General features: G+C 37.2%; 2 protein-coding genes across 4 annotated transcripts in view; one reads left to right on the top strand and one right to left on the bottom strand.

Annotated features, from left to right (window-relative positions):
- LOC135741239 (solute carrier family 2, facilitated glucose transporter member 5-like) overlaps positions 1–15,601 on the top strand; it is a 179,142-nt gene that overhangs the window by 151,548 nt on the left and 11,993 nt on the right. The gene's annotated exons all lie outside the window — the stretch shown is intronic.
- Positions 6,403–14,225, bottom strand: LOC135741094 (uncharacterized). 3 transcript variants are annotated; one of them, XM_065259755.2, is made up of 7 exons: positions 14,077–14,225; positions 13,081–13,158; positions 12,402–12,749; positions 12,113–12,328; positions 11,653–11,976; positions 11,251–11,460; positions 6,403–6,755 (listed from the first exon to the last, which is right to left on the bottom strand). In XM_065259755.2, exons 2-7 carry the CDS (start codon positions 13,124–13,126, stop codon positions 6,730–6,732), a joined length of 1,170 nt encoding a protein of 389 aa, XP_065115827.1. In that variant the 5' UTR covers positions 13,127–13,158; positions 14,077–14,225; the 3' UTR covers positions 6,403–6,729. The 3 variants fall into 3 exon arrangements, with proteins under 3 accessions (XP_065115827.1, XP_065115829.1, XP_065115830.1); XM_065259757.2 differs by lacking the exon at positions 14,077–14,225 and adding an exon at positions 13,452–13,566; XM_065259758.2 differs by lacking the exon at positions 6,403–6,755 and adding an exon at positions 9,395–9,699.

The raw sequence follows: 15,601 nt of genomic DNA, 5'->3' as shown, positions 1-15,601 counted from the left end.
CTTTTATTTTGGAGGTTTTTGCATGAAAGCAAAATTAGATTGTTAGAAATGTATGTGCCATGGAAAAGACTGAAAGCTCTATAATATTTCGTTTGATGTCTATGTATGCACAAATTTCTGTGAGCTGTTGACACTGTGCCCCCTTAAAAAAAATTGGTGCATGACGCCCCTGAATGATCTGATTATCGTACTCAAGCGGATGTTAAAGAAAGACTCTCCTTCACTTTTTGACACTTTTCATAGCATAAGAAAAAGGAAATCATTTTATAACATGCTTGAATTTGACATAATCTGACAACTATGCTTATCTTTACGTCTAGCTGTTATTTGATGGAGAGTCCTGTAAACAGTGGCGTGTTTACCATTTTGGGGGCCATAAAGAAAGTCCAAGGAACTGGAGCCCCACATGCCCCAACATTGCCTGAAGGGTTTTCATTTGAATTGCACGACAATAATATTGAGTATATAGAATTAAGTTGGACATATAAAAACAGATTTATTTTATTTTTAACTGCTTAACATAACATGGTATAAGACAAAAAAACTTGTTCCACCGGCCTTCCTATGTACAGAAAAATATTTTCAAGCCCCTCTCAGATCTATTCTTTGCTTGCAAATTCCTTATAGGATGTGTGAGGATTTGACAATGAACAAGAGAACCCAAGCGCAGACGATGTCGGGGAAAGTGAACATTTATTAACATGAAACACAGAAAACAAAAACCCATGAGGGGGCAACTCAACACTAAACATGATATACAAAATACTAACATGACATACTAGACTTTGATATAAAACAAGACTGAAATCAAACATGAACTCAAAGTACAACACATCGGTACACAATGAACCAGCACAAGATAAGGGACAAGAGGAGATTAAATTGGGAAAAACTAAACAAGATAACGAGGGCAACACAGGTGAATGGGATGAACTGATAATGCATAATTAACAAGGAGAACAAGGGGGCGGGGACTAGGACAAGACACCAGAGGCACATGACCCAATATACAAGGCCATGAGCCTCCACATGGAACAAGAAACTGTCAGAACCCTGCCATCACGATAAAACAAATATAAAACAAGACTCTTATGGCAGAGTCCTGACAGTACCCTCCCCCTAAGGAGAGGCTACCAGACGCTCCTCAGGGGAACACACAAGACCAAAACAAAACACTAAACAAAACAGACATGAGTCCATGGAAAAAGTCTGTAGGCACAGCTACGCGGGACGGGTCGACCGCGTGAGCTGTGCGGGACGGGACAACTGCGCTGGCTAGGCGGCTCCGGTCGCGCTGAACTGCGCTGGCTTGGTCGGCTCCGGCTACGCTGAACACGCTGGTTTGGGCGGCTCCAGCTGCGCAGGACGTGCTGAATGCGCTGACATCGGCAGCTCCGGCGGCACTGAACGCGTTGGCTTCGGTGGCTCCGGTCGCGCTGGACACGCTGGCTTCGGGGATTCCGACTGCGCTGAATGCGCTGGCTTCGGTAACTCCAAATGTGCAAAATGCGCTGACTTCCCTGACATCGCTGCTGGGTTCAGTTGTGGCTGGTTCATTCTGTGAGGATTTGACAATGAACAAGAGAACCGCAGACGATGTCTGGGAAAGTGAACATTGAACATTTATTAACATGAAACACAGAAAACAAAAACCCACGAGGGGGCAACTCAACACTAAACATGATATACAAAATACTAACATGACATACCGACTAGACTTTGATATAAAACACGACTGAAATCAAACATGAACTCAATAAAGTACAACACATCTGTACACAATGAACCAGCACAAGATAAGAGACAAGAGGAGATTAAATAGGGAAAACTAAACAAACCAACGAGGGCAACACAGGTGAATGGGATAAACTGATGATGAATAATTAACAAGGAGAACAAGGGTGCGGGGACTAGGACAAGACACCAGAGGCACATGACCCAATATACAAGGCCATGAGCCTCCACATGGAACAAGAGACTGTCAGAACCCTGCCATCACGATAAAACATAAATATAAAACAAGACTCTTATGGCAGAGTGCTGACAGGATGGATTTAAAACAATGTAATTTATACACTACTGCAACTTCAGTCTGTGATCTTACTAAAAAAACTAAATAAGAAAAAAAGGTTAGATTACGATTCAGACAAACACAAGCAGTGAACGTTTTAAGTTGGTTATTGCCTTGATTTGAATTGGGAATCACATAGCTCTCATTTTCATATTGCAAAAACAAACTTACTGTGAGATACAACAAGCATATAGACGCCACTGCCTGTAAAAGATGTCTCTTATCTTTACTTATTACACGGCTCTCTGGAATGCTTGATTCTGATTGGTCAGTTGAGACATTTGCAGGTTGGTTCTTTTCAAATAATAACCGCTCCAAAATAATAACGCATAGCCGGACTACTTGCACGAGTAAAATCGCTCCGCGCCAATAAAGATCAATAAAGATTACTGTCTGTTTGGCGCCATCTTGTGACAAACACTCGACAACCACGACAAGACACAGAGAGCTTACTGAGACTGAACTTGACAAAATAGAGCATGACAGCTACGAAGCCAACACACAAAAAAATACAGAATGGGGATTAAAACTTCTCAAAGACTGGCTAAAAGAGAAAAAAATGGAGACAGACAAGTATGAAGCAGAGGATCTTAAAAAGGTATTACGATCATTTTATACATCTGTGCAAAGTTTCGCGGAAGGATAAAAATGTTAATTTAAAACAAATATGCCAATAAAATGTTTCAAATTCATATTCATGTCCAGTTTTTTTTCATATGTGGCAAATAGCCGTGTAATAAGCGGGATAATGTAGAGGCAGCCGGTAGTTATTGGGAAATAAGCCCCTTCAGTGTGATACAAGACCCTCCGCTTCGCGTCGGGTCCTGATCACACTGTCGGGGCTTATTTCCCAATAACTACCGGCTGCCTCTACATTATCCCTTACTTCATCTTTTATGTCTCCAGCAGAAAAAAATCTAATCATTAATCTTCATCTTTTTACTGCTAGTGCTCTTATTCTTGAGCAACAGTCTCAACTCCATTCACAGGACAGATTATGTTTCATATTTTCATAAACCTGTTCCTTTAGTTCCTTATTAACTGAGCCAATAATCTGCATATGTTTCATCCTCCACACGACCAGCAAAGTATGAAGAGTATGAAGAGTGAATATCTACTGTTGATCCCACTAAAGCACAAACTTCTGTAGAGGTGTAAGTCACAGTCCAACAGCTACAACACATAAAACTTCAACATTACTCCACTAAGGTCCTGTCCCTAATAGCGCACCTTATGTGGGCTTTCGGTCTCGTGGCCTTAAATTGTGCACGCTCGCTCAGTCTATGAGTCCGTAGGGTGTCCCATCTGTCATTTTTACGCTCTGAAGTCCACACTGCTGCAGCCAAAACATTTAAAATAAACTGAACAAATGCTTTCCTAACTGCAAGATTAAAGCACAGCCCTGTAATAAAATCTTAACCTAACTAAAAACAGCATTGAGTTGAATAACAGCCTGACTTATAGTGAAGATGAAAGTAGATCACAGTATCATCTACATAAAGATGCACTATAACAAAGTTTTTACAGGATTCTGTTACGACAACTGAAACAGGCATCTTAATGTTGGAATAAACTTCAGCTCTGTCTGGCTTTAACATAGCAACCATTTTTCAACCCTGTTAACAGGCGTCTTGCAGATGCCTTTGTGGCAGCTAGATGGAGGAGTTTTGGATTCCTGGAGTTTTATGATTGACGATTTACTGCTTTTTAGTAACATCTGTAATGTGGTGTTAACATGCGCTGAAACCAAAATGAGTCATGAAGTGAACGAAGAGAACCCTTTGACTGTGCTTTCATTTTATCATGATTTGTCAACCCCTTCTGTGAAACCACTTCTATTAAATCCAAGATAGAAAGAAGATTAAACAAGTTTCAGGGAAATCTCTCAAATAGGTAACACTTTATTTTACGACCCGCAAAGTACCGCGTAATTAAACCGAATTTACAGCGTACCTATTTGTAACAACAGGGTAGGTAACCTGTAGGTATAAGGGAATAATATTGTAAGTTTGGGGTAATAAGGGGGTAAGAATATGAAGAATTATAAATTATTTATACTCTAAGTATTTTATAACAACAGGGTACCTATTGTAATATTACGTGGTATGTATGACTTAGTCAAGTCTATGGGGAAATTATGTTTTATTTATTTTTTATTGTGAATTTTTCATATTGACTACTGAATGTTGTATACAGTCAATGTCTACGAGCCACATCGGCAAATAAATATAACAGCATATCACTTTTATTTTAGTAGCCTATATTACTTGCTTTTAATAACAAAAGTCAAGCTGATTTAATGTGGTTATCTTTTTTTTAAGGTAAGTACAATAAAAATAGCAACTTATTCCCTATTTACCAGGAAACTCCTACATTTGCGGACATATTTGAAGTGGTGCTTTGCAATTTATTTACTGTAAACACAAGTATTTTAGCCAAATATAATTTATGCAATGGCAAACCAGAATGAAACAACAGCAGATATCAGCTCCCGCTAAAGCAAAAGACGACTACATGCGTAGACTACTGCGCAGGTGTAGAGCGCGCGGTCGTCTGCAGGAGGTTTGCTGGAACGCGATCCTGAGGTGAAATTTCTTTAAGAGGTTTTAAAAACGTTCTACACTGTGGAGTACAGCTGCGAGTGATGTTAGCAGGTTCCGCATGCTGGATAAGGTGACTGGTTTTGTTAATACATGACTCACGCATTTCAAACAATGTTTTTCAAGAAAGTTGCTAGCTAACGGTAGCAGGTTAGCTAGCACATAAGTAAGCCTAAAATTTATAAACGTAACTGGCTTAGAAAACTCTGTTTCTGTCAAGGCACAGTGAAGAAACATTTACTGAAGGCTTTCATTTATGTTTTTTATATGTAATGCAGAACAGCATTTGTGAGACGACATCAACTCATCATCCGAGTGGACAAGAACACCAACAGAGGAAGCCAAGCCGCAAAAACAATGAAAAATTGTCATGACTTTTTATTTTAAATAAAAGTTATGTGATAATAAACATTAAGTGTTGGCTTAATTATAGTGTTTTAAAGATGTTTTGAAATATGTTGTTTTAAAATAAAAATAACAATATTCTGTATGTTTATGGTATTTACCCTATAACATTTATTAACAAGAGGTGAACAAAGCACCACTTTAGTTTACAGCCCGCAAATATGAGAGTTACCTGGTACATACACAGAACAAGCGGGGAATAAGCCCCACTTCAATTTACAGCCCGCAAATATAAGAGTTACCTGGTACATACACAGAACAATCGGGGAATAAGCCCCACTTCAATTTACAGCCCGCAAATATAAGAGTTACCTGGTAACTCCTGTATACATATACAGATCAAAGAGGTTCAAGGTGCTATTATTTTTATTGTGTGTTATATTTTATTTGCCGACGTGGCTTGTAGACATCAACTGTAGGCTATACAAAACACTTCATCAGGTAAGTAGCAAATATGAAAAAAAAACCTATTACACATAGACCATATTACCCATAGACGTAAGTCATACATACCACGTAATATTACAATAGGTACCCTGTAGTTATGAAATACTTAGAGAATAATTTTCCATATATTCTTACCCCCTTATTACCCCAAACTTAAAATATTATTCCCTTATAACTACAAGTACGTACTGTAGAGGTACTCTGTTGTTACAAATAGGTACGCTGTAAATTCGGTTTAATTACGCGGTACTTTGCGGGTCGTAAAATAAAGTGTTACCATACTTTTTGTCATAATAATCTTCTGTATCGAAATCAGCAAATGGTTCTTTCTTTTAGTGTATGGAGGACAGGTTTAACAATGGGACAATCTAAACTTTGGGCAGGTCATCTGGGACGACTCAAAATGTGTCACAGAATTAGTAAGCATTTTTTTCTGGCCAGGTTTGACTAAAGATATAGTTGAGATTACAAGACATTGCCAGTACACTGCTCATCGATGCTCTACAAAAGATCCACTAAAGCCTTTGCCAGTATTATGAGTGCCATTTTAATGATTGGGGATAAATATTTACCCACTATAGAGGAGTAAGGCTGGTAATAAACATATGTTGGACATTTCTGACACGTTTCCTTTTAAAGAACATTAAAGCCCAATCTGTAGCTTTCTGTTTGTTTCAGTTATTTGTATGTAAAGCATTGTGGATGTTTATGAGAAGACTTATGGTTTATTTACTGCTTAGGTCAAGTGACAATTATACAATGCAAATATATGAAATTTAAAATACATGACATCGTGTACTTATAATACAAGATAACAATATGGAGTTCGTCATGTGTTATAAATCATCATACTCATAAATGGTACAACCACAAATAATGTATTGTAACTGTTGTAATTATTATTTATTAGACAATACAACATACAGTATAATAATGTTTATTATAAGGGAATATAACTGCAATAATGCATTATAAACACAGACTTTATAGAAAGTGTTACCACATACTGCAGTCAAAACAGAAAGCAGAGAAATATATTCAAAAGATAACATTTATCTGACGATTATGAATGTCTTAATACAAATATAATATGTGGAAAAATATCTCAGAAAGGCAGGTACCAAAAAGCTTTATTAAAACATTTACAGTAGCAAACCTTCAGAAAGCCAAGCCTTGTTTTAATCAGTATCCTACAGTTTTATGTGTTTAAGCATTTGTTTTGTCCATTGGATCTGAAAAAAAGACACAAACTCAGTTATATTCAGAAAAGGCAGAAGATTCAGAATTTGACTTTTCTGTGATTCTCAGATTTCAGTCTCACTGCAGCCGTTATCACAGCGCTACTCAGCAAATAACCATCATCACAGCTGTGTGCATATTTTCAAAATAACACAAAAGTTCTGAGTGATGCGCTATGACGTTCAGTGCCACTGGCAGCGCTAAAACACTTTCACTTTTGGTTGTGTTAGTACATGTAAAGTACAACTTGCGTCAGAAAATAGTAATTCCACCTCATCTTCTTTTTTAGGGGTTTCCCCAGTAATGATGGTACACAAAACAACGCGGCACACCGGCACCTGAACTTGAAACCTGCAGAAGCTGCGCCAGTGACTTATTTGATTTATTAGGCAATATTTAACTAAGATTTCTTGTACTTGTACTTGAACATTTCTGTAATTTTGTAGCATCTCACTTCAATATTAATGATCAGCTATGAGTGCTGCACAGTGAGACTGAAAGTAGCTCAGCGATGACGTCATGGTGGTGCTGCTTGAAGTCGAACAAGCCTAATATCACATGCATCCACCTTGGATTGAACACAGCGTGATGGCGGAGAGAACATTCACTAACAAACTTCCGATTCCTTGGCTAACAACCAGAGCTAGGAAAACAACAAATGAAAAGAAAACAACCAAGGAAAAGAAGGAAACGAAGATAAAAAGCGACCGTGCCTGTAATAAAACTAGGATCAATATCGGACCAGCATTTGAAAGGTGGAGGGATCTATGAGCTTTAAAAGGGTTCAAGCTGGATGCAGAGCTTGCCACATTTCTTCTTGACAGGTAATTGTGCTTTATAAACCATTTATTGTATTTCTGAGTGTTATGTAAGTAATCAAGGATGCTTAAACACGCACTGCTGAGGACGAGCTCGATATGAGGTTGCTCGGTGGTAGTGTGGGAGGGGCATAAAAATTGAAAACATTCGAAATCATCTCAATCCTCCAGAGTTGCCGACCGTAGCTTTAAAGAGTTACTTCAGTTGGTAACTAAAACTAGTTTTGTTCAACTTAAAGAGCACCTATTATGAGATACACATTTTTAAACATCCTTTTGTGTGTAAGTGTGTATTAGTACATGCTAACGATATTCAAAAAGTACATACCTCAAAGAAAACGATGACGCGAGTTATCGTCTCTAACGTTCGAGGACTACAAAAAACACTCGGATTGTAGGCAACAGTTTACTCCCTGGGATTAGTGACGTAGATAAGACCAACATTATCATAGTTCAGCCCTCTCTGCTTCGCTTGGGTACGCCCTCAAAGACGAGGGTGGGGAGCGCCGAGTCAGAAGAGAGCTAAAATGGCGGAGGTTGGGAGTCCCTGCTTTGACTCTGTTTGCAAACTCTTGTTTCATCATTTAAGCGATTAAATCTCTCGAGTAGACGCTGTCTCTTTAGATGCGAGGGCAAAATAGCACTTTATGGACTTCCACAGAGGACATCAGGTTTAATATGGTTCCGGAAAAATCCAGTCAGAAGTTGTTCACAGAGTTTTCACAATAACTGCTTCTCATGAACCGAAGCTGGATTTGCGCGACGTCTCCTCCTGAAAGTTGGATTACCGTGCACTTCTGGATTACAGGCTGTAAGTATTCACGTTTATTATTTGCCTTTTACTGTAAGTTACGTAACCGGTAACCGGAGATTAATATAATGTGCGTGTAGAGCTAAGCTTGCAAGCTAATTGTTTTGTGTTGTAATACTGTATTTCATAAACAACGTACCATATTTACACACGTGTATGTTGAATTATGCAGACTATCGTTTTATCGATGTTGGTTTAGACATGTTTACAAACTTGCTAAGTTACCAGCTAAACTGTTACAGGTAAAATTTGTTCTCATGATCAAACTCAAGAAACTCTAAGTACAGATGATTTGTTTAAAGTTATATGTATTTTACTGTTGTATTTACTTGAAGCTTTCTTAGATTTTGAAACGAAGTAAACACGTAATGTGTGTTGCTAATGTTGGGCCATGTAATATGTAATACATTAACGTTTTAATGAATAGTCTAATGAGTTATAGTCGTTGTACTCTATTGTTATAATATGTCTTTTTGACTGAATACATGTTTGTTTTATTTGTCTATATCCTAGATTCGCAGCTGGACGCATCCTTCTACACTGTATGCAAACATGCAACATCATTACACACAGTACAATGAGTCAGACTGGCATATGAGGAGCAAAGGTGTGTAACACATATGATGTATTTAGCTAGTGAAACCACTACCAGTCTTAGATGTATAACTGATGATGACAAAGTTTTTTTTCTCTGCATAATCATAGGAATCCAGGCAGTAGCATCGTTTCACAATGTTTCCATCACCATCATCAGTGGATGCCTTTGCCGTCCGTAGCCTGAGATTTCAGATTTGCAGCAAAAAATTAGATTTTCCCATTTATTGGAATGCTGTGCAGGTATTTAAGTATTTTAGTAACTGTGTTAAATAAAGTAGTATTTACTTTTACAATAAATGTATTGCTTGATGTAGCAATAAATCCATTACAATGTCACCAAGCCTTAACAAAAGCAGGAGAGGGAAAGTACAAGGCTATGTTCCCAAAACACACAAGTGACATACTGTAAGCAGTAATGTTTTTATTTCAAATATATTCATAAATAAAAACTTAATGTATGAAGCAGGGAAATAAATGATCAAAACAAAATATTTATTGACTGCAATATTTGTACAGTTATGTGGATGATGTGATCAGGCTTGTGTTTGATGAGGTATTTGAAGATAAGCTGAAGGAAACCCTGATTCCAATGGACCTGGCATCACAGTTTGAGAGACCTTCAAAGGAGGACGTGATTGCATGCCATCTTCAGTGCAGGGGTCGTCGAAAGCCAACATTCTGACGAGTCTGATCAGGAAGCTCCAAGCTTATCTGGAGAACAACACACGACAGGATGATAACCTTATAGTGTAGTGTCGTCTTAAATAGCACCAGCTTACAAAGCTTTGATATGCCATTTATCTGAATAGATAGCTGTAAGAAATGAATTGAACAATTTTTGAAACAAGAGCACAATATGGTTACTAAAGTATGTTTATTTGTATATTGTTTAACATTTAAATATATATTTGTAATAAATAAAAAACTTTTGACTGACTACTATATTTTCTTTAAAGTTACATCTTTTGATCTTTTGGGTACTTTGTTACTATAATGATACTTTAGTGTTATTGGTTTAAAAATGTAATAAAACTTACTCTAGTCCTGCGCCTCAAAGGCTTATAGTCGGTACAATAAATGTTCTGTGTGTAGGGATTTAGACAATTTGTGCAAAACCTGGATGATGAATCACGCAGGTAAGAGGCCCTGGAACCTGTTGCATTCTCCTTAAAACCTAATAAGTAAAAACATAGCACTTATAAGTAAGCAGTCTTTCATAATAAAGTTTACCATAGTGAAATAATGTAGAACATTCATTTCAATTAATACTTTCTTTGTGCTACATTTGGTGTTTCCATATAGTTTGCACAGTAAAATAGTATGTAAGCAGTCTTTTATAATAAAGTTTACTATAGTAAAATAATGTTAACAAGTGAAATAGTTTTATAATCATTTCAACAAATACTTTCTATGTGCTACATTTGGTGTTTCCATATAGTTTGCACAGTGATATAGTATGTAAGCAGTCTTTTATAATAAATTTTACTAGAGTAAAATAATGTAGAAATTACCAAGTGAAATCGTTTTATAATCATTTCAACAAATACTTTCTATGTGCTACATTTGGTGTTTCTATATAGTTATGTAGTACGTTATAATTACCTTTTGGATGTCTTTGCAACACATTTTCTTCTTCGCTTAGCATTCTGGCAGAGCTAAGGACACCTAAAAAAGTTAAATCCAATTGCGTTCATTGACGGAGATCGTTTATATCGTAACGGCCTTCTGAACTCTCTGGATCGAGCTCGAAGTGGTAAGGCAGTACAGACACCATCGTTTATAGAGAAATATAGCGCTTGTTTACGTTGCCTGTGACTCTCAGTCAGAACCGGAAAACTCACGCGTAGTCGGGGCGTAACCTTTCAAACACACGCCGAACCCAGTTGACCAATAACAGTTGAGTAGTCATCTGACCAATCCGAGTACACTAGACATTTTGGGAGGCGGAGACAGGAACTAAATCCGAGAGTTTTCCAGACAGGGAGAATTCGGTGAGGTATGTAAGCAATTTATAAGACTCACAATGCATTAGTTCAAGTTTTAATAACATGTATGTATTGATAACATGATATTACAATAACGTGCTAACGTGCTAATTTATTAGCATAATAGGTGCTCTTTAAACTTTCACTTGAATTTCACAATAAGAAACAACTAAATTTTTTAGGTATTACCAACTGAAGTTATTTTTTAAGTTGATCCAACTGTTTATTTTTTACAGTGTAACAGTAAAGTCAGATGTATGATGACATGTTGTGTTACCTCTTACAGTACAGGAATACTCTTGTAGCTCCTCACTGTTGATTGAGTCCAGGTACAGCTTGTTTAATAAAGTCAATCCATCTGTTACCTGTTGTCCATTCTTATACCAGATGTAAGTATGTTTGTTATCCAGAGTGCAATTGGTTGAACAGCTTAATATCACTTTTTCTCCATCTATCACAGGGTCTGGGCTGCTTCTCACCTGTGTACCTGAGATTTCATATAACAGAGTTCACATAAACTAATTTTCCAAGTTGGGCCTCATATTTTTGATTTAGCTCGATTGATAAAGCATTACCTAAACCTCTAATCACAGTTGTGTTGATATCAGACTTCTACTCGAGCTATAATGCTTCAGTATAATGAGTGCTGCACTACAGAGAGTTTATTATGAGCAGTTACCTGTAACAGTAAGAGAGACTGCAGGATAACTAGAAATTTGATCTGATGTGGTAGTGAAGATGTTGAAGTGATATCGTCCAGTGTCACTCATGCTGGCATTTTTTATTCTCAGTGTGTTTCCCACAAACTCCACATGACCAGCAAACTGATGATCCTCACGCAGATTACTAAGTTTCCCACTATGAATGTAATACCAAGATGTTTTCTCTGCTGTATCTCCAGTGGGATGTGAGTATGAAGAGTGAATATCTACTGTTGATCCCACTAAAGCACAAACTCTTGTAGAGGTGTAAGTCACACGCCAACAGCTACTGTTAGAAACACCTGAAAGAGTCACAAAATACTGCTGTAACATTCACAATCAATTACAAACACACTCATACTGTATATGAATCAACAAGAAAATTACAAAATTTGTTCTTCCATTTTAATTTAAATATTTTATAAATGTCAGACTCACACACAGGTGAAGAGTACTCTGAACGAGACTTAGAGCAGGAATAACTGTCAGTGTTTCCACTGGATGGCACAAATATGCTTTGGCCATGTCTATTTTGGCCATATTTTCCATTCTTGTACCAGTCGTAATAATATTCAGATGTCAAAGGGCAGGAGGAATCACAGCTCAGTTTTACTCGTAGTCCTCTAGGTCCAGGATTCATCTTCACCTGTAAAACTAAATAATCAAAACCTTACATTAGATGAGAAATGAAAAGAGTTTAACTGGACTGATGAGAATGTAAATGTACCTGAGACTGTTAGATTGACTGTGACTGAGCTGAGATGTTTAACTCCATCCTTCATAATGATCATGAGCTGATATTCTCCACTGTCTCTCTCTCTCAGATCTGTTATTGTGAGTATTGAGTAGTTTTCAGTGCTCCCCTGATCCACTCGTCCTGAGTAATCTGAATCTACAGTCAAATCTTCAGGTTCATCTTTGTTTCTCCAGTTTGTTCTCTGTTTCTGACTGAACCAAAACCCAGTTGTGATGTTGATGTTTGAGTAAAAGCACTTCACTGTCACGTCTCCCCCCCTCAGAGCACAAATATTCTGTTTATTACAGGTTACATTAAAGTTATCCAATGTAAGGAACCCTGAAGAAGAAACGGCAACATTATTAATATTTGTAGTTTACTGTATGTAACTTCATTAAAATTACAGAGCGAGATAAGAGATTCAGACAGTCCTGTAAGGATATGAACCCTGATTCATCAATTTTGTTCTCAAACACAAATCTCTAAGTTCGGTTTTAAATACACAAACTCACATTAAACATTTTAGAGACTGATCCAAAAGGAGAATCCAGCCTTTGGAGTACAGCGATGTAAATTAAATTAGACTAAACTAGTTTAAAATCTGACATACTTTTAACAAATCTATAATGAATTGAAGTATTTCAGTATAACAACAAACTGTGTTTCATACCTTGAATGTGTAACAGCAGGATCAGTGATGAGAGTCTGAAGTTCATGATTTCTCTTTGTAGAAACTCACATATACCAGCTACAAAACATTAAAGAAGAACTTTTCTTATTGCTGATAAAAAACACAATGTTAGTTTGACCGTTACTTTCTCAATCGGATGCAAAAATACGTTGTGCACATGTGCAGAACATTTGCGCTCCAAGTTCACGTATTATATTTATGAATCTCGTCACAGAAACACGCAACAACAACACATTAATGGGGTCACGCTCTGTACTAAATTCTGCAGCGTTTGTGTATACTTTTAAAACATTAGACTACTTAAAGCAATAAAATAGCGTTGTGACTTTTGAAAAGTTTGTTTTCATTACCTATATCGGAAAACTTCTTAAGAACAACTCAGTTTTGACTTTTATACAGAGTAAAGCGTGAACTCCAACGAGAGATGCTGTCGCGAGCGTAGCGTTGACAAGTCCTCTGCTTTTTTCGAGTTTAGTTTTGGGATACTGTTTAAACTATTTCCACCAGTTGTTTTTTTTCAGCGGGTTAAAGATTAAATGATTTAGTTGAAAAGTTATTGGTATTTGGGCTGTGAATAGTCATTGTGATGCTTTTCGGCTATTTTTGAACGTCCAGTCGGATGGTTTTGAAACGTGAGTCTGGCAACCCTGGCTTTGCTTGCGCAGACGTTCAGTTCGGATTCTATAATGTACATGTAAACGAACATTTAAATCAGATTGCAATGTTTAGGGTGCATGTAAACTGTATCGTGGTAACCTTCAATCATATTAAATTTAATCGGATTGACAAATTTTGTGCATGTTAACATAGCCATTTGGAAAAAATATCTAGAACTAGCTAGCAACCTCCCCAGAAAAGTGTATATATATCTAGTTATCAGTAAATGGTCAGTGAGCTAAACCTTTAGGAAAATTTTAATTGTCAACGTCAGCTTAATTGTAAAAATAAACATTATAAAAGCTGTTTTAATTTTACCTTAGTAACTCTTTAACAAAAGTCTCGATGGTGGATGATCACGAGATGGTGCCTGCAGGGTCAGGGGAAAATCTGCCCCGACAAAACGTTGCACAACGTTTATTTAACAGAAACAGTGATGCGTTGAACACTCTGTTGTGATGACGCAAGAGTTGCAACTACGGTAGCTGAGAGGCCATTCGTTGTGTTCTTTTTAAAATGTTTCTGAAGCCTGATGAAATCATTATAAATGTGTGTTTAATACAGTACTGTAAAATACCCTCTATGTTACAGTCACTGACCTTACTGTCCAGAATGAAAGACAACTTTCCAACTTGAACCCATTTTGCGAGCTGTCTCTTTACTACCGCGTGGTTTTATACATCTTGCCGCTGATTATGCCGACATTTCTGACACACCCACAAACAAGAGAAAATGCATCTAAAACCTGTTGCACACCGTTTCTAGGAAATATGTCGTTCAACCCGGAAACCGTAGCAAAATGTTGCACCTGTGTGAGCTTGAACGTGCCCCTGGGTATCTTCCATCCATTCCATATCCGTTTTAAAATCAAAAATGGAAAACGATCAACCAGTTGTATTTTCATTTATCGTTTCGATTTATGAAATGAAAAAAGAAAACTAGGAATTGATAGGCTACATTTTTCTATTTTGTTGCTCCTTACTGAGAAAAGTCTTTAGTCACGTTCACATTATAACTATATAGGCTACATTTATATCACACACGCAACATACTATAACTTTATGCTAATTCTTTCACGCGGTAATTTTATGTAATGGAACTCAGCTTCTCCTTAGTGTCATCTGTCATTCAAATGCGCGTGCACTTGAAATAATAGATTTTATTGGCTGTCAATGGTTTATCGTTAATCAGTTGGGAAAAAAATTTATCAGAAAGTGATCTCAACGATATCGTTCATTGTAACTTTATCTTTAGTTGTGGTGTGAACTCTTCTCTTTAATATAAATTTTTTTTTCCTTTTTTTAAACTATATTTTTATAGTTATATATCATGTGAACGGCAAAGACTTCCAATCATTAGCATGATTAATTATCCTATGACTGATGTAAATTTCTGAAAAGGGACAACAAGGCCCTTTTTTTGGTGTCGGAGGAAGGAGTGGTGTGCTGCTTTGTCCTGCCAGTCCAGCATTTATTTGAAGAGAGAGTGATGTTAGGTGACTGGGTCCAGTCTTAGTCCTTAAACCCTGCACACAGTGCACCGGCTCACATCCTCCAGGTATTGGGGGAACTCTGGGAGGCTCTGACACGAGTACCAGGGAGAAAAACTAAATGATTTAACTTCACTTTTATTTTACTTTACACAAGTACCAAGAGTACAGAGCACTGCCTTTCCCTGGTGGTTCATCAAACATTAAACTCAAAAAAGCACTAAAAGATCTGAAAGTCCCAGAGCTAGAGATCATTTTTGACTGAGTAAGGCTAGGTTTCACACACAGGTTTACATAACTAATCAGAACTACAAGCTGCATAAAAATATTTAATCTACTTTACCAACATAATAA

This window comes from Paramisgurnus dabryanus, chromosome 24, assembly GCF_030506205.2.
Source record: "Paramisgurnus dabryanus chromosome 24, PD_genome_1.1, whole genome shotgun sequence".
NCBI classification, from domain to species: Eukaryota; Metazoa; Chordata; class Actinopteri; order Cypriniformes; family Cobitidae; genus Paramisgurnus; species Paramisgurnus dabryanus.
The sequence above is the reverse complement of the archived record's forward strand: the minus strand, read 5'-3'. Positions and strand labels throughout refer to the sequence as shown.

Coding starts and splice junctions, on each gene's coding strand:
- LOC135741094 (XM_065259755.2), bottom strand. CDS start 13,126: ATGAACTTCAGACTCTCATCACTGATCCTGCTGTTACACATTCAAG. Junction 12,750..13,080: donor CCTGCTGTTACACATTCAAG/GTATGAAACACA, acceptor TTTCTTCTTCAG/GGTTCCTTACATTGGATAAC. Junction 11,461..11,652: donor AGTCTCTCTTACTGTTACAG/GTAACTGCTCAT, acceptor ATGAAATCTCAG/GTACACAGGTGAGAAGCAGC.